The sequence below is a fragment of the Hevea brasiliensis genome, chromosome 10 (assembly GCF_030052815.1).
Source record: "Hevea brasiliensis isolate MT/VB/25A 57/8 chromosome 10, ASM3005281v1, whole genome shotgun sequence".
Lineage (NCBI taxonomy): Eukaryota > Viridiplantae > Streptophyta > Magnoliopsida > Malpighiales > Euphorbiaceae > Hevea > Hevea brasiliensis.
Genome location: NC_079502.1, coordinates 95,024,830 through 95,045,226, shown reverse-complemented (window position 1 = coordinate 95,045,226; position 20,397 = coordinate 95,024,830). Strand labels below are relative to the sequence as shown.

The 20,397-nt window shown below is 33.1% G+C and overlaps 1 protein-coding gene and 1 long non-coding RNA gene across 3 annotated transcripts; one reads left to right on the top strand and one right to left on the bottom strand.

Moving 5' to 3' along the window:
• Positions 1-9,093: 9,093 nt before the first annotated feature.
• Positions 9,094-17,521, bottom strand: LOC110651973 (uncharacterized). 2 transcript variants are annotated; one of them, XR_009151834.1, is made up of 7 exons: positions 16,547-17,521; positions 15,694-16,111; positions 14,691-14,858; positions 10,678-10,858; positions 10,337-10,504; positions 9,684-9,779; positions 9,094-9,587 (listed from the first exon to the last, which is right to left on the bottom strand). It is a non-coding gene; the product is annotated as an uncharacterized LOC110651973 (long non-coding RNA). The 2 variants fall into 2 exon arrangements; XR_009151833.1 differs by lacking the exons at positions 9,094-9,587; positions 9,684-9,779; positions 10,337-10,504 and having other exon boundaries at positions 10,591-10,858; positions 15,182-16,111; positions 16,547-17,502.
• A 1,327-nt stretch (positions 17,522-18,848) lies between these two features.
• LOC110651975 (uncharacterized) lies at positions 18,849-19,700 on the top strand. Its single transcript, XM_021807460.2, has one exon. The coding sequence runs from the start codon at positions 18,849-18,851 to the stop codon at positions 19,698-19,700; it is 852 nt and encodes a 283-aa protein (XP_021663152.2).
• Positions 19,701-20,397: the final 697 nt, after the last annotated feature.

The following is a 20,397-nucleotide window of genomic DNA, read 5'->3' as shown; positions in this document are numbered from 1 at the left end:
TTTGTATGTACTTCATGTGTTCAGTCTACTCAAATGATAAATCAAAACCTTTCGTTATTAGATCGAATTCGAAAGATCCGAATAATTTAAAAATAATTCGAATTTTAATGTGTATTATATCAATAAAAAAATTATTCACTATAGCTTTCTTTTCCTCCCCTACACATTTAGATCCTCTCTCCTTTTTTTTTTTTTCCTTTCTTTCATCTAACCCCCAACCTATCCTTGTTACCATCACAACCTTCCTTCTAACTTCCCAATCCTCCCATTCCATCGATGAAAAATTATATAACTGTAAGATGTAATTGGAGGCATGGAGCTGAATTATTAATTTTGTGGCATGATCTTGAAAAAAATAAAAATAATAATAAAGTTTTGAGAAAATTAATTTAATTAAATTTAAATAAAATTTTATTTTGTTTAAATTTAATATGGGTAGTTCTTAAATGGATCTAATTAATTTTAATTGGGCTCTATGGGCCTAAGAAAGCCTAGATAGAAATTTTAAATGGGACCCATTTAATTATTTTTTAAAAATTAAAATAACAAAATATCTCTCTCCTCCTTGGCCCCACTCTCTTCCTCACTCCCTATTGGTGCCTTCTATTTTTTCCTGTCTTCCTATTGATTGAAACACCTCACTCATATCCCAGTCTTATTCGAATTCTGCAATCGTAGTTGTTTAAGTCATCTAAATTCTATCACCCTAAGACTTCAAACCCTACCACACCTCTTCCTCATTCCCTATTGGTGCCTTTCATTTTTTCCTGTCTTCTGTTGGTTGAAACACCTCACCCATATCCCAGTCTTATTCGAATTCTGCAATCGTAGTTGTTTAAGTCATCTAAACTTTATCATCCTAAGACTTCAAACCCTATCACACCCTATCATCCTAAGACTCCAAACCCTATCACACCCTATTATCCTAAGACTCCAAACACTATCATCCTACTGGAGAAGGGAAGAGGAGGATGATGGGAGGAAAGAGGAAGAGAAAATTCAGAGCTATAAAAAATTTAGAGATATTCAAGACTCTTTGAGTTCTTCCTTATTTTTTATTTTCTTCAAGAAGATTTTCATACAAGATTTCTGGAAGGTCAGTTTTTATTGTTTTCTTTTTAAGATCTATGCCACACAATATTTTAATTCTATGATATTTGTCTTCAATTTATTTTATATGTTCATATAGATCATATAATCATGTTTAATTTGAGGGGATACACAACTCTGCACATGTTTAGTTTCTGTCTCTCGTACTTTTATTATTTTTCTTTGTTTTCTTTATTTTTTATTATAAACAAAAATTGGTAAGTAGCCCTAAGGTAAGTACCAAAGATGGCATTTGCGCGGAGCTTATATGGAGCTAAACAGGAGTAAGCCAGGGAAATCATTGCCATACTAGAAGAGAAGACCCTTTTTTAAGGGTAGCTTGCCCCAATGGCAACTGCATTTACCAATAGGTAACTAACTCTAAACTTATCGAATAACCATTGGCATGAAATTGTAGTAATAATAGAACTTTTATTTGGTAAATTAAAATTAACTTTGTTTTTAATTTAACTGACTTTTGCATGTAATTAATTTAAATAAATACTTTGTAAATTAAAATTAATCTTGTTTGTAAATTAAACTAACATTGGCATGTAAATAAATTTAATTTAATACTTGGTACTTGTAAAATAAATTTGCACGTTAGAAATCTTTATTAGGTTGTGATTGTTTGGGCCTTATGTGATATTAGAATAAATTACACATGTACATAATTAACTTAGTTCAATTATCCTTAGGGTAACTTTGTGAAAATTAATTAATTAGGTTAAATAGAAACATAGGGTTATTTGAAATTGAATTTGTTTGTAAATTAAATTTTCAATAATAAATTAATTTTAGTCATCTGGTAAATATCATTTAAATAATTAGCAACCCCATAGATAGGAATTACTTGTGCATGAAAATTGTGTGTAAACAATAACCCTTTGTGAATTACTTGCGTGTGTAGGATTAAAATTGCATTTTTTAGGATAAAGTTTAATAAAGGAATAATAAACAAGACTTCTAGAAACATTAGTAGAGGACTGGCACTCGAATCAATGAGGTTAGACCAGGTGTAAGGGGTGCCTAACACCTTTCCCTTACGTACCCACTATCCCGAACCTAGACATTGGGCTATGGTAATGACGGTTGTAGAAATTCTGCAAGGAGTAAGTTGCCATCCATGACCCTCGGAAGAAACATTGAATATGTCCCGGTTATTACCCGGGTGACGACTCCTGTCTATTTATGCCTTCATGGCATAAATCCTTAGTACCGTGGTAGTGTTATGGGAAGACGGTACTTACCAGTAGTTTAATTCTATTAGGATTGTATGGAGTGCATGTCTAGAAAATGTTATCTAAGGAGGTGGTGCTTAAGTGAGACCATTGTGACTCCACCATCTTTCCTGGGCATTACCTGGTGTATTTTATATAATTCTAATGAATGATATTTCGCCTCACGCCCCCACCCCCACACCCCCCAACCAAAAAAAAAAAAAACTCCTCAAGGAAAAACTATACAATACCTCAATTATAGCAATTAGGAACCCTAGTTGATATGGTACACCATTAGAACTTCAATATATGGAATTGTTTTCAAAAACAAAATGAAAGAAAAAAGTCAATAGCATGACATATGCGAAAAATGAAATGGCAAAACTGACACACGGTGTCCTTCAACAAAAACATATTTTAGTTATTTTTTCTTTTAATTTTTGTTTAAATAAATTCACTAGTTAGAATTTAATTGGCTTGCTATACCAACTAAGCTATCCTAATTGGCATAACCGGTTTAGTATATAATTTTCCTTCCTCGAGTCCCTCCCTCCAAACACATCCACAGGTCCTCCATCTTCTATTAAATCCAACGCCAACAATGCTTCCACAACTTTGATTCATTTTAATTTGCCCAAATTTGAGTGCATCGAATTGCTCTTATCAACATTGCATGCATGCATGCATACACAACATCTTCTCTTAATATTTTGTCACAATATTTGCTTTTTTTTTATAAGGCTTCATTTATTTTATAAAAAATATTTATTTAAAAAAAATATTTTTTTTATATTTTTTTAATGTTTGAGACATTTAGAAAAATAAGTTAATGGAAAATATTTTCTTTGTTAAAGAAAAATTAAGCTTATGTTAAAAAAATAACTTTTCATTTTGAAAAAATAAAATTATTTTATTGATTTTGATAATCTTATTAAAATATAAAAATATTTATATATATGTAATATAAATATATATTATTAATTTAATATTATAATTAAATAATAAAAAATATTTTTATGAAAAATATTAAGTTTAGTGTTGGGAAACTTTAATTTGGCATATGTTTTGAAGAAGAGTGAGTGAGTGATCATTTTCAATTTCAACATTTGAGAAGGCACATTCCAGAACGACTCCAAGTTAAAATTTGCATAGCCTCCGTTATATTTGGGTCCCAACAACAACCAACCATGTTAATAAATTAAATTAAAGGTGGAAAAAATAGTTTAATGTTTGTTTTACTAAAAAAAAAAAAGAAAATCAGTATTTACAGGTTGGCGAGTGAAGAATTTTTTAATGAAAAATTTTTATTTAAATTTAATTTATTATAAATTTAATATGTAAATATAAAAGATTTATATATCTAATAATTAAATCTCATAATTCATCTTATCTCTAATATTTATAATGAATCAAATTTAAATAAGAACAATCATTTTTTAAAAGTTGAATAATTAAAAATTATATGGCATACAAAGTCCTATGTGTAATTGAGTTTTGATGTTTTCTTATTGATTAAAAGAAATATCTAAATAAAATATTTATTTTCATTGTTTGAGTATTTACCGACTTCAAATAAAATATATTCACTTTCTATTACTTGTGCTATATGTCAAAAACGAGGTTTGCAAAATGATTTTCATATGACTTTTATCGTTTGAAATTATTTTTATTTTAGAGTTAAATTCAATTAAAAAAATTAATTTAAATGTTTTTATTATAAAACTTATATGTTTATAATAATTTTTAAAATGAAAACATTCATTTAAGTTTACTATTTAAAATAACTAAAAAAAAATTATATTTTTATTTTACATTTATATACAACGGCGCTCGCCCCACTGCCCTCAAAGCTTCTAAAATTCTTTTGTATATATATATATATATGAATGAAAAATTTTGTTTTATTTTAGCTATTAACTCCTAAAAATAATTTATATTATTTTATCATGATATAAATATTAAAAATTATTTATTTATTATTATATATTCAATAAATTTTTATAACATTAGAATTATAAAACCAAGTTTGTAGTTTAATTATATTCGGTATATTTTAAACATATAATAATGACCATTCTAAATATATAAATAATAAGTATAATTAATAATTTTTTAAATAAATTTTATATATAAAATTGACCCCTTAAAAATATTTTAAGATTCCACTCATCTTATTGCCCCACTAAAATTTTAATGAAAATATATCTTATTTTTTGTTATTGCCTTAGTACCACACTAACCCTTAATTCATATTTATATCCTAAATCTGTCATTTTCTCTCTCTCTTTATATATATATAAATTTTTAAATGTGAAAATTAATCATGATACTATTTCAATTTTAGAATTTCACACGCTAAATAATTACTTCAAATGTATTTTATTAGGGCGCATATAATATAAATTAAAATTTATATGAGAATGAGTTTAATTATTATTAAATTAAATATTTATATTAAAAAATATATAATATTAATTAAAAAATATATATAAAATATATAAATTTATATATAAAAAATTAATTTAATAGTGCATAAATTCATCCTTATATCCATTAATACACTGATCTTATTAAGATAAGTTAGATACGCAGGCAGACGGATTTATTGACTAAGGGGATTAAAAGAATTAAAATTGTGGCCACCATTAAATTTTGTCTAAACCTTGACTAAAACTAAAGGCTCGTTTTTTAAAATTTTAATTAAGATTTTTTCTAAACCTTGACTGAAGCTAAGAACACGTTTTTTTTTTTTTAATTTTAATTAAGATTTTTTCTAAACCTTGACTGAAGCTAAGAACACGTTTTTTTTTTTTAATTTTAATTAAGATTGTTTCACGTGCAGCATTAATGCCGCGTTTCTTACCTATAAATTTAAATTTTATTTCTTATTATGATTATAAGGTAATATATATATATATATATATATATATATATATATATATATTTCTATAACAATGATATTTTAAATAATATTAAAAAATAATTTAATAATTTAATTTTCTTAATAAATCACAACTGTTTCTTAAGCCATTAGGTTAGGCTTGCTCACTCTACGAGGTCTATTAGGTAAAATATTTTTAATAGAATTTTTTTTCATTCATAGAGATTTAAATAATTAATTTTATTTAAGAGATATAAAACCTTTAAATTATTTCTTAAATCTAAAATATTAAAACGAAAATTTTCCATATCACCAATAATTGTAAATTATTTCTCAGTTGTCATTATAAATTCACAATACAAGATAATATTTAGAGCTATTGGCGGCCCATTGTTTCCAGCTTTGGTAATTTCATTTTCATTTGGTTTTATATAAATTCAAATTTCTCCTCCGTGGGCCGAGTGGAAGTCATCTGGGCTTGCTTTTGCACCACAGGTCATTAACAGCGTTTGTCTCTGCGCGCCAGGAGTGGAGGCCTCGCTCTGTCCCTGAATTTTGGAGGATAAATTGAAGGGACGGTGTTGCAGCAGACGATGCCCTGTGGATACCAGTGAGAGCTGGTCACTTAACCAGGCATACCATCGAGAGTTGGTCAGTAGCCAGATTATCAATTGGAAAGCAGAAGCTAAAGAAATAAAACACTTATGGTTCTTTGTTCTGTCTGGTGAATATGGCTGCATTCCTGCTCATGGGTGTATGCATTTTATTCTTCCTCATATCACTTATTGGAGTCATTGGTCTCCTGCATTCATCCTGCAAAAAAACAGGAAACAGCTCTTCCAGATACCTTTGTCAATTATTGCTCACCATGGTTATGATAACAAAATTATAACTTTAATAGATCAGAGTCAAAGCTGTGCAATTTGATTGCGATCTCTCTGTCTGGAGCCATGGAAGCAACGTGTTGAATGCAGCCATATTATAATCCATCAGGAGTTTCTTTAATAGGATTCTTAATTATTGCAGAAAGACAATGATGAGAAATTGGCAGGACTGTCTCAAAAATTGAAGCATGGCAGCTAATATAGATCAGGGAGATTGGTATTGCTTTTGCTTTATTACTGTTCTATATATAAGAGGTTCAATGGGGTGGCTTAAACAGCAAGACCATTTCTTCATTCATATTTTTGATAGGTTTTCTTCTGCAGAAAATTAAAATGGCTTCTTTTCATATCCGTTCAATCAGCTTGCCCTCCAGACCTCATCCTCTAATTGTAAATATCGAGGAACAGATAAGCAAGTTGAAGACATCAAAATCCTCATCAATAGGCCAAAAAGTGGCTGGCCTGAAAAGGTTGTATGACTCTGTTGATGATTTTCTTCAAATGCCACTCTCCCAACAATCTCTTTCCCATGAGCAGCAAAGCCAATCTGTAGAGCAGGCATTGAATGTATCTTTGGGATTGCTGGATATGTGCAGCACCACAAAAGATTTTTTTTCACAAATGAAGGAATGCTTTCAGGGTCTTGAATCATCTCTCCGAAGAACAAGAGGTGGAGAGTCAGGCTTGAATGAAGTTGATGCATACATGGTATCTAGAAAAAAATTGAACAAAGTGATCTGCAAGTATCTAAGGAATTTGAAGAGACAGGAAAAGAATTGCAGAACAACCTTTGGTGATAATTCTGATGTGATGAACATGATTAACATTCTAAAAGCAGCTGAGGAAATTAGTCTTGCTGTGTTGGAGTCTATCTTATCTTTCATTTCTCAGTCAAAGGCAAAATCAAAGCTCTCTGGCTGGTCTATCGTCTCAAAATTATTGCAAATTTGCAATCCAAGAATCTATCATCCGAAGGGAAAGTTCAACCCAGCGAAATCGAGAAGATCGATGCTGAATTGCTTGTCTTGAAGTCAAGCATAGACATCAATCAGGTGCACAATGTTTTGAAAGGACTGGAGGCAATGGACTCAAGTCTTCAAGAAGCAGTAGAGGAGTTAGACTGTGTTTATAGAAAATTTGTGAAAACCCAAGTTTCCCTTCTCAACATTCTGAACCACTAAACACAATTTTGTATCTTTCAATTTTGTCCCTTATTGTACATATCATACATAGACAAGTGAATCCAAGTCAATGCTAGCATACTTTTCTTCAAGTGTTTCCCCAAGTTTGCTGTCTGTCTTCGCTCTCATTATATATGGCCTGCTGATGATTTTATGCTTCAATGTAGAAGGATTCAAAATATTTTAATTTTCTAAAAGTATATGGTTTCCAATAAATGGGCATGTTTAACATTACTATTAGAATTGCTGTCAAAAGAAACACTTTTCTCAAATATATAAATTAGTATTAAAAATTAATTTAAAATTAAATTTAATAAATTTTAATTACAAGAATAATAAAATAATAAAATAACTTCTAAACTTTTTTTTAATAACATTTAAAATAATTTTTTTTTTTAGAAAAACAGTTTTAACCCTTCAATTGCAATGCCAAACAGTTACTTAAATGAAATAAGGGCTGTCAAAATTCTTCCTCCTCCTATACAGGGCCAAACACAAGTTGAAATAGTTAGACATAAATATATAAAATTTTGAAATATATATTCATATTTTAAAAATACAAAATAATTCAAAATTAATTATATTTTAAATATTAATTTCAACACATCAATATATATTAAAATCTGAAAGATTAATTATAGTCTTTGATTGAATTATTATTATAAGTATTGATCAACTTGATGCACAGGCTAATTTGTCTAATATTTTAGACAAGCCAAAGCTGTCAAGATTCTTCTTGTTCCATAATCAATTGGCATTGAAAAGCTAAAGAAATTGAACAATTATTATGAGCTGCTGCATCCCCGTCGTGGGTGTACATACTTTATTAGAGTCGTGTAAATTAAATAGGAAGAAATTCAGAATGAAATCATTTAATGCCCATTTATAAATTTTTCTGGAGTCATGGCACCTGCATGTATCGTGCAAACAAATCATGAAACAACTCTGTCAGATACCTACGTCAATTATTGCTCACCAAGGTTATAATAACAGAATGATAACTCGTGCATGTTCAAACTCAAAGCTGTGCAATTTGGTGGAGATCTCTCTGTCTGGAGCCATGGAAGCAATAATCAAACTTGGCAATATTATAATCACCATGAATTCTTTTACTAGTTTGTTCTTAAATTGTTGCAGCATGGCATTGATGAGATATTTACGGGAGTCTCACCGTCTCACAAAACTCAGAACATGACAACCGATACAGGTCTAGTAAGAAGGAATTGCATATGTTCTATTGCTCCTCCATAAGGTCCAATGGGGTGGCTTGAACAGCAAGATCAATTGTATCTTTATATTATTGATAGGCCTTTTTCTGCAGAATAGAAAAATGGCCGCTTTGCATCTGCGTTCAATCAACTTGCCCTCTAGAACTCATCCTCTAACTGTAATTATTGAAGAGCAGCTATACAAGTTGAAGACATCACAATGCTCATCGATAGGCCAAAAGTTGGCCGGCCTGAAAGAATTGTATGACTGTGTTGATGATTTTCTTCAAATGTCATTCACCCAACAAACCTTCTGCCATGAGAGGAAAAACCAATCCGTAGAGGAGGCACTGAATGGATCTTTAGGACTGTTGGATATGTGCAGCACCACAAGAGATTTTTTGTCACAGATGATGGAATGTGTGCAGGGACTTGAATCATCTCTCCGAGAAAAAAAGCTGGAGAATCTGGCTTGAGTGAAGTTGATGCATACATGGTATCTAGAAAAAGAATGAATAAAATGATATGCAAGTATCTAAGAAATTTGAAGAGACAGGAGAAGAACTGCAGAACAGCAACATTTGCTGAGGACTTTGCTTCGGTGAACAGGACTAACGTGCTAAAAGGTGCTGAGGAAATTGGTCTTTCTGTGTTCGAGTCCATCTTATCATTCATTTCCCAGACAAAGGCAAAAACAAAGCTCTCTGGCTGGTCTATTGTATCAAAATCATTACAATCCAATAATGGGGAAGTTGAAGCCAATGACGTGGAGAAGATTGATGCTGCATTGCTTTCTTGAAGTCGAGCAAAGACATCAATCAGGTACAAAATGTTTTGAAAGGATTGGCGGCATTGGAGTTCAGTCTTCAAAAAGCAGAAGAGGAATTTGAGCGTATTTATAGACAATTGGTGAGAACCAGAGTTTCCCTTCTCAATGTTCTGAATCATTAATGGGTGTTACTTCCATCAACCCCTGAACACAATTTTGTTCCTTGTATATATAATTCATACACAAGTAAATCCAAGTCAACACTAATATACTTCTCTCAAAAAAAATTTCCCCAAGTTTTCTGTCCATCTTCTCTCTTGCAATATATATCCTGTCTTGATGATTTTATGCTTCACTGCAAAAAAATTAAAAAAAAAAGTCCCTCGGATCCTGCACTTGTAAAAATGCATATATATGATATTTCTCAGTGAAAATGCATTTGCTTTCTCACCTATCAAATGATTTTGTGCACAAATTTGTATATGCTGTTGCATTTTGTCTCAAACCAATAGCCTCTTTTCTTGATCATTTAAACTAATTATTTATGCTGTTAATAGAGCAAATCAGAATACAAGTTAATGAGCATAAACATTAGTAGATTTTCTTGATAGTCAAGACTTAAATTAAAGTATTGCAAATAAAACTCCAATAGAATTTCTTGATCATTAAAACCATAGAATTTATTCATTGGAGTTTTAGTTTAGTCAATTCGATCCAAATTTCTTAAAAGCATTCCATTCCATCTTTTTTATTTAGTTGAATGACTACATTATCTGTACTTTCCTTGTCATTCAATCATATCAAAGTGTGGATAATATTGCCACTTCTTTATTTAAAAAAAAGATGGAGTGCATCTTAACATTTGGAGCGGGAATAACCACATCCTAATCAAATGCCTCTCACCTTTCTCTCATTGTTTGGTTCAGGAAAAAAAAAAAAAAAAGGCAGCTAAACTTGATCTGCAGCCATATAGATGGATCATGCTTCACTTTTGGTCAACCAGACTCACAATCTCCTCTATGATTGCATTATTAATTTATTTATCTACATCATCATGCGTGGATTGTGCCTAATTTAGAGCAATAAAGGTTGTAAAGATTCTACCTGCTCCCAGACACCATGCATCTCCGCCAGAGTTGCTCAAGAGTCTCAATATCCATTGGCATGCAGAAAATATATGAAAAGAACAATAATGTGCGGGTTCTTGTTTGTCTGGGAAAGAAGCTGCATCTTGCTCGTGCATGTAAATATTTTATTGAAGTTCATCAGATTCTGCACTTGCAAACAAAGCACAAAACAACTCTATAAAATAACAATGTTAAACTATTATTATTATTATTATCATAATAATAGAATCATTTCGTGAAAGCATGGATTCAAGTTTAATGCTATATAATTTGATAGTTATCTTAATGTGTGCATGGTTGCATTATTAATTTAATTACAATTTATTGATCTTCATCATTCATGGACTGTGTCTGAACTTGAAAGAAACCAAGGCTGTCAAGATTCTAAATGCTCCTGGACACCAGTCAGGGAGTTTTGATCAAGAGCCTCATCAATTATTAATGTAACTGCATCCCGCAACTCGTGGATGTGAGTATTTTTATTGCAGTCCTGAGGCTTCTGCACATGCAAACAAAAGCAGGAAACAAACCTATCAAATACCCATGTTAAATTATTAGTTTGATCATCTTAATAGAATCATTAAATGCATTGATTCAAGCTCAATGTTATATAATTAGTTGGAGATCTCTGTGTTGGAGCCTTGGAGACACGGTACTTAAATGTAACAATATATTAATCAATAACCATGAATTTCTTTAAATCACATTGCTTACTCACAACACGGCATTGATGAGACATTGCCAAGACTGTCTAAAAACTCAGGAAATGACAGCGAATGTAGATCAAGAAGATGGGATTTTTCTTATGATATTGCTCATCTATATATAATGGGTTCAATGCGGTGGTTTAAACAACAGCCAAGACCACCACTAGTACATTCAAATTCTTTATAGGCTTTCTTCTGCAGAAGGGAAAAAATGGCAGCTTGTCATCTCCGTTCAATCAGCTTACCATCTAGACCTCATCCTCTAAACATAAATATTGAGGAGCAGTCGTGCAAGTTGAAGGCATCACAATCCTCATTAATAAAGTGACTTATCCGCAAGTATACGGGTCGTCTCAAGTAATAAAGTGATGAATCAAGTATCGTTCCCACGAGGATTTGCTGTTTGATTACTAAACTATGAATGAAGCGATTATTTGGGCTAATGATTAATGAATAAATGGTAAATGTAAATGAGCAAGGTAAATTGATTAATCTAATTGAAATGGGTAAAGAGCAAACAAATAAATTCTAATTCTAGCTCGCAATTAAACTAAAATTAACAATGGGTAATTTAAACGAAAGTCTAATTATGGTAAAAGTGATTCACGAGTTGGGGTTTATGCATAAATTAATGGGGATTTGTAGTGGGCATTCCAATTTTTAGGGAAAACTAGAGATTGAAGGAAATTGATTCTAAATTCCTTTGATATCTTTTTCAAGCAAATCAAAGTGTATTCTAAAATAACCAAACCTACTTTCGTATGTATTTGATTACTTTAAAACCCATTAAGTTTTGTAACCAATAATTAATTCCTCTTAAAGTCCTAGTTTATTTCTAAATCTAGGTGATTTTAAGTTCCAATCCTTGATTAACTATCAATGACCTTCACCTTTCGGTCCTTCAATCAAAGATTAACACAATACCCAATGGGTACCAACATTAGGCAAGTAAATCAAGCACACAAGGAAGGAATCAAAACTCATATTCATATAAAATAAGGAAATACCCAATCCAAATCCACAAATTAATCTAAAACATATTTCCCAACTCTGAAATCTAAAGAAATTACTCACTCATGATGGTATTTACAAGAAATATAGATGGAAGAATAAAGAAAAACATGATAAAAGGACTGAAATAGGAAAACCCAGGTGGAAGAACCAAGGTCTCTGGTTTCTGAGCTCAAAAACTCGTGCAGCAGCTCCTCCTCCAAGAGAAAATGGCGCCTCCTCTCCCTTTCTATTAAATTTTCTTTCCTTTTTGTTTTTCTCCCTCTTCCTCTTGTGGCAAAAATAAGGAAATGATGAATTTATATGGTCCCTAAAAGTTACCCTAAAAGTAAATAAAAGAAAAGGAGTGGATAGAAAATGAGGTGTAAAATTATCCAAGTCAGCAGCACTATTCACGTTCTGGGCATTCTGCTTAGGGTTCGGCTTAACCCTAAGCAGCTTTTTAGCAGATTTCAGCTTCTGGTCACACTGTCTGCTTAAGGTTAAGCAGACCTTCAGCAAATCTCGGCAGATTTATAGTAAAATGGACTTTTCTGCTCATGCTTGACTTGTGTTGCACCTTAAGCATTGCCGCTTTACCCTGAGCATGACCTTAAGCAAGGTCTCAAGCAAATTTCGGCTGGTTTGCTCTTTCAAGGCTTGATTTCTTCAACTTTCCTCCATGCTTAAAGAATCCCAAATTTCTTCAAATCACTTCCTAATGCACTCATTGATCCTCGATTTGCCACAAAATCCTATCAAAAACAACAAAATTACAAAAATCAAATATAAAGTATCTAAAATTAACAAATAAACTAAAATAAAGCTAAAAACATAAAATATACTAAAATATAAGGGCAAAATGGATGCAAAACTACCCTAAAATGCCTATATGAAATGAGTGTAACACAGTCGTGCAAGTTGAAGGCATCACAATCCTCATTAATAGGGCACAAATTGAGTGGTCTAAAGGATTTGTTCGAGTCTGTTGATGATTTTCTTCAACTGTCATTTGCCGAACAGACTACCTCCAATGAGAGGCAAAGCCAGGCCATAGAAAATGCAATGAATGGATCTCTGGAGCTCTTGGATATATGTGATACCACAAGAGATTTATTTTCACAGATGAAGGAATGTTTGCAACAACTTGAACTATCTCTGCGTAGAAGTAAAGGCGGAGACTGCAGCTTGACAAGAGAAGTTGATGCATACATGGTATCTAGAAAGAAGTTGAACAAAGAAGTTTGCAAGTGTCTACGAAATTTGAAGAAAAAGGAGAGGAATTGCACAACAGCAGCCTTTCACAATAGCTCCAATTTGGAAAACATGATCAGCACGCTAAGAGGAGTTCAAGAAATTAGTCTTGTGGTGTTTGAATCGATCTTATCTTTCATTTCTAAGCCAAAGGCAAAATCATTGCCCTCTGGCTGGTCTGTAATCCCAAAACTGTTGCAATCCAAGCGTGTTTCAAGTGAAGTGGAAAATGAAGCAAGTGAAGTAGAGAAGATTGATGCTGAATTGTTTATCCTGAAGTCAAGCAAAGGCATCAGCATTTCAGCAATTCCAAACCTTCTGAAAGGATTGGAGACTTTGGAGTCGAGCATTCAAGAAGCTGAAGAGGATCTGGAATGCATCTATAGGCGTTTGGTGAAAACCAGAGTTTCCCTTCTAAACATTCTGAATCATTAGTGGCATTGCTTCCATGAGCTGGCCAAAAAATTTTGTATCATAGAGTTTTAATCCATATTGTGGATGCATATACAGATAAAGAATGAAATTCAATACTAACATGTTAAGACCTCAAACATTTCCATCATTTTGCCTTCTCTACTTTGAAAACATATACACTTCAAAATTTCATATTCTATTACAGTGCAAACCAGCGTGTATTTATGTTGTTGAGTTTAGGAGAATCAGCATTATATTTTTATCTATATTCACTGAAAGCAATCAGAGGTGAACTTTGTGTAAAACATGATTTCTGATTCTTGGAGTGGGATTACTTCACAAGTTCAAGTACAAGTATACATAACCCTTTTTTTTTGTCCAACCTCCCAAGAAACTTGTAGATATTTCAGAATAAGTATTTGATGAATACCGATCATTTTTCTAAGAATGGCTTGCAGTAAGAAAATGAAAAAGCAAAAGAGTGATCCAGGTGAAACCTGGTGGAAAGACTCCAACGTTTAAGTTAATTCTGACTTTAACGCACATAAAAAGAACAGAGGAAAGAATTAAGCAGAGAATATGGAATTAAGGGAGTAAATATTATGGAGTCAGAAGAAGATTACTTTCCTTGTTATTTAATCATATCAAAGTGTGGATAATATTACCATTTCTATATTTGAAAAAAACGATGGAGTGCATTTTAAAAGTTTGGAGTGGGAATGGCCACATCCTAACCAATAAATGTGCCTCTCATCTTTCTCTTGTCATTTGGTTCAGGAAAAAAAGGACAGCTAAACTTGATCTGCAGCCATATAGGTGGATCACGCTTCACTTTTGGTCAGCCAGAGTCTCATAATCTCCTCTATGATTGCATTATTAATTTATTTATCTACATCATGCATGGACTGTGCCTAATTTAAGCAAATAAAGGTTGTCAAGATTCTATAAAGGTTGTCAAGATTCTACCTGCTCCCAGACACCAGGCACCACAGCCAGAGTTGCTCAAGAGTCTCAATATCCATTGGTATGCAGAAAATATATGAAAAGAACAATAATGTGCATGTTCTTGTTTGTCTGGGAAGGAAGCTGCATCTTGCTCATGGATGTAAATATTTTATTGAAGTTCATCAGATTCTGCACATGCAAACAATGCACAAAACAACTATATCAAAATAACAATGTTAAACTATTATTATGATTATCATAATAGAATCATTTCATGCAAGCATGGATTCAAGTTTAATGCTATATAATTTGATGGTTATCTTAATGCGTTGGAACCTTGGGGCCATGGTATTTGTTGTGACAATATTATAATCATTTATCAAAAGTTTGTTTAATCATATTGCTTAATCACAACACAACAATGTTGAGACATTGCTGGGACAGTAACAAAACTCAGCACATGACAGCTAATGTAGATCAGGAAAATGGACTCCTAATTCTATTGGTCTTACAGATATAAGGTGCTCAATGGAATGGCTTAAACAGCAACTAAGACCACCCGCACCCTCACATTCTCGGTAGGCTTTTTCGGATCAATCAGTTTAGCAGCAAGATCTCATCCTCTAACTGTTACTACTGAGGAGGAGTTGTACAAGTTGAAGGCATCAGAGTCTTCATCAATAGGCCACAAATTGAGTGGCCTAAAGAATTTGTTCGAGTCTGTCAATGATTTGCTTCAACTGCGGCTGGCCCATCAGACCCTCTCACATGACAGGCAAAGCCAGTGTGCAGAAAATGCACTGAATGGATCTCTGGAGCTGTTGGATTTGTGTGAATCCACAAGAGACTTTTTCTCACGGATGAAGGAATGTGTGCAGGAGCTTGAATTATCTCTCCGTAGAACAAAAGGCAGAGACTGTCACTTGACAGTCGAAGTCGATGCATACATGGTATCCAGAAAAAAGTTGAACAAAGCAATTTGCAAATGTCTAAGAAATTTGAAGAAAAGGGAGAGGAATTATACAACAGCAGTTTTGGATGGTAACTCCAATTTGATGAACATGATTAGCATTCTAAGAGGAGTTCAAGAAATCAGTCTTGCGGTATTTGAGTCAATCTTATCTTTCATTTCTCAGCCAAAGGCAAAATCAATGCCCTCTGGGTGGTCCGTCATCTCAAAATTATTGCAAACCAAGCGTGTCTCATGCGAAGTAGAAAATGGAGTCAATGAAGCAGAGAAGATTGATGCTGAATTGATTACCCTGAAGTCAAGCAAAGACATCTGTCTTTCACAACTTCAAAACCTTCTTAAAGGATTGGAAGCATTTGAGTCAAGCATTCAAGAGGCAGAAGAAGAGCTGGAATGCATTTATAGGCAATTGGTGAAAACCAGAGTATCCCTGCTCGACATTCTGAATCACTAGTGGCATTGCTTCCATCAGCTGCCCAGCAAAATTTTGTATCATAGAGTTTTACTCCAAATTGTAGATATATATACAGATAGAGTATGAAATTCAATGCCAAAATACTGAGATTGCAAATATTTTCATCAGTTCGCTGTCTCTTTCCTCTCAACGTACTAAAATTCTATGTTCAGAACTTTAAAATCTAGTTCAGCGCGCAAGAGTTCAACTTAGACTACATGATAACAAAATCACTAGCTACAGAATGAACACTACTGAATTGCAACAAAACATCATTCTAAATTAATAGCATATCCAAGATATACATGTAGTTGTGTATGCATGAAAGTAATGTCTGTGTACGTAGAGTGTGTTATTATCAAAATTAACAGGATATGATGAACTAGGACAATTGGGTTTTCATATTCAGAGATAAAGGAATGAGTCAAAAACACCAACGGATAAAAGCAGTACCGAAGGTTTTGGTCGGGGATGATCCAGCGAAACAAACAACCGAGATATGCAAATCCAGTTGCAGACTCAAACCCACTTAAGGAATTGAACTTCACCTGAAGAGATTATTAGTTAGGAATGGGTGGCGTCTCCTGTCAGCTAATTGGTTTTCATCGCCTCGGCCACGTAGCGGTGCACCATGGCGGACAGTCAGAAATCGGAGAGGGGTAGATAGAGCCACGGCCTGTTCCGGCCAGTGGCCGGGAGGGCTTTTTTTTTTTTAATTTTTTAAATACTATTTTGCATTTAAAAGCCCAAATGGGTAAAGATACAACTTAAAGTTTAGTATAAAAAACTAAAGAGAAAGAAAGCCCACTAAATTATGACTGGCTAAAAGCCCAAAACAAATCAATTTGAATTAGCCCAATTCAAACTAGAAATCAGACCCCTAAATCAGATTCTAAAGCCCTAGAAAACGGGATTAATCTCTTAACAAAAACATTACTACTGTCCACTGTCACCACTTGTCACCACTAGAGGAGCTAAACGGAAATTGAAGCCAAACACCATCAATAACTACGGAGCAACGCCCATCCAAGCACAGCTGCCCATCTGTAATAAAGTAGGCTTTCTAGATACTCATCAGAATAAGAACCCAACTCAGCATCGATAAAAGGGGTTGCCGCAAAGCTCTCTGGCACTATAAACTATCAAGAAGGCCTTCCTGACCGTGTGTAGAAGCATTTCCCAGAGATTTGAAAACATCCAAATTACAAGGAAATCCTCTTGTTATGCAGAAGCCAATTCCTAAACCCAAGAGACGACACCATTTAGAGGTCTCCAAACTACTGTAAGCCATCACCATTTTTACTCCAAACCAGAGACCTCAACCTAAAAAAGACACAAGCTTTGCAAAATAAGCCTCTTCAATGAAGATATGTCTGCATGCATCTCAACCAAACACAAAGTTAACAAACTATATACAACTTAACCTAGCAAGAGAAAGGCATCCCTAAGATCGAGACCCAAAGTTCCCTTACTGGTTGCAATACAATAAAATTAAGGGCAAATTACTATCATACATTTATATAACGTTAAAATTAATTGTTGGTGTTTCATTTTTATAAAATGATACAGTTTACCCTTTATCTGTGAGAGTACTTTTGTAAGATAAAGATAATTTCTTTCATTTGACCAACGACACATACTATTGACTAATAGAATTTGTTAAAACTGACTAAACAATTTGATTTTACACAATAGAATATATTTTAATTGAGTTAAAAAAAAAATAGAACTGACTAATTATTTTTGACATCATAAGAAAATAAATAGTAATCTATCGTGTTATTTTTGATTTAACAATTTTGATTTTGATTTCAAGACGGCTCTAATTTTGATTTGATTTTAATTCAATTAATTGAATTAATCTAATAATTGATTTTTTTTTTTTTTAAAAAAGACCAGTTTATACTGGGTCACACCATTGGTTTTCATTCAATTCGAGCTCTTGAACTGTTAATGTGAATGGACTTCAATCTCAAATTTGAGTGAGCAGATTCCAAGCCTAACCTATACCATAGCCAGGTTTAGAGAGGGGGTAGAGAAGTTGACTTCATCAGTTTGGTTCATATTAAAAATCAGCTAAACTTCATGTCCAGCCATATACAGGTGGATCATGCTTCACTTGTGGTCTACCAAATTCTTATCTCCTCCCGTGTACATGGTTGCTTTATTAATTTAATTACAATTTATTGATCTCCATCAATATCCGCGGACTGTGTCTGAATTTAAAAGAAACCAAGGCTGTCAAGATTCTAATTGCTCCTGAACTCTAGGCATGGCAGTGAGAGTTGTTCAAGAACATCGTTAATTATTAATGTAACTGCATCCTGCAGCTTGTGGATGTGAGTATTTCTTTTTTTTTTTTTTTTTTGCAGTCCTGAGGCTTCTGCACATGCAAACAAAAGCAGGAAAATAGAATCATGACATGCATTGATTCAAGCTCAATGATATATAATTACTTGGTGATCGCTGTGTTGGAACCTTGGAGACATAGTACTTAAATGCAACAGTATAGTAATCAATAATCACGAATTTCTTTAAATCACATTGCTTACTCACAACACCGCATCGACAAGACATTGCCAGGACTGTCTCAAAACTCAGGACATGACAGCAAATGTAGATCAAGAAGATGGGATTCTTCTTATGATCAGTTGCTTATATCTATATAATAGGTTCAATGTGGTGGTTTAGACAACAGCCAAGATCACCAGTACATTCAAATTCTTTGTAGGCTTTCTTCTGCAGAAGGGAAAAAATGGCATCTTGTAATCTCCGTTCAATTAGCTTACCATCTAGATCTCATCCTCTAAACGTAAATATTGAGGAGCAGTTGTGCAAGTTGAAGGCATCACAATCCTCATCAATAGGGCACAAATTAAGTGGCCTAAAGGATTTGTTCGAGTCTGTTGATGATTTTCTTCAACTGTCGTTTGCCCAACAGCCCATCTCCAATGAGAGGCAAAGCCAGACCATAGAAAATGCAATGAATGGATTTCTGGAGCTATTGGATATATGTGATACCACAAGAGATTTATTTTCGCAGATGAAGGAATGTTTACAAGAACTTGAACTATCTCTGCGTAGAAGGAAAGGCGGAGAATCTAGCTTGACAAGAGAAGTTGATGCATACATGGTATATAGAAAGAAGTTGAACAAAGAAATTTGCAAGTGTCTAAGAAATATGAAGAAAAAGGAGAGGAATTGCGCAGCAGGAACCTTCGACAATAACTCCAATTTGGCGAACATGATCAGCATGCTAAGAGGAGTTCAAGAAATTAGTCTAGTGGTGTTTGAGTGGATCTTATCTTTCATTTCTCAGCCAAAGGTAAAATCATTGCCCTCTGGCTGGTCTGTAATCCCAAAATTGTTGCAATCCAAGAGTGTTTCGTGTGAAGTGAAAATGGAAGTAAATGAAGTAGAGAAGATTGATGCCGAATTGTTTATCCTCAAGTCGAGCAAAGACATTAGTATTTCAGCAATTCAAAACCTTCTGAAAGGATTGGAGACTTTGGAGTCGAGCATTCAAGAAGCAGAAGAGGATCTGGAATGCACCTATAGGCGTTTGGTGAAAACCAGAGTTTCCCTTCTAAACATTCTGAATCATTAGTGGCATTGCTTCCATGGGCTGGCCAAAAAGTTTTGTATCATAGAGTTTTAACCCATATTGTAGATATATATACAGATAAAGAATGGAATTCAATACTAACATGTTAAGATTCCAAACATTTCCATCATTTTGCCTTCTCTACCTTGAAAATATATCCTCTTCAGAATTTCATATTCTGTTACATTGCAGAAGTGTTCAGCGTGTTTTTATGTTGTTTAGGAGAATCAGCATTCTATTTTTATCCTTATTCACTGAGAGCAATCAGAGGTGAACTTTTTGTCCAACATGATTTCTGATTCTTGGAGTGGGATGACTTTACAAGTTCAAACACAAGTATACATAACAGATTTTGTTTTCCTCAATCTCCTCAAGAAACTTGGCAGATATTTCAGGATAAATGTTTGATGAATACTGATCTTTCTTCCAAGAAAGTCTTGGAGTAAGAAAATAAAAAAGCAAGAGAGTGATCAGGTGAAATTTAGTGGGAATGCTCCTATTGAACAAAAAAATAAAGGAACTAAATTATGATTTTAGTAATACCTCAAAGATTAAATTACAAATTACTTTAGGAATTTATTTGATCGTAAGAATATGAAAAAATTACTATTTAGTCTCATGTTTTAATAAAATTAATTACTTAATTTCCCTATTTTAACAAAACTAAATTAGTCCTCTTATTTTGAAAAATAAATTAGTA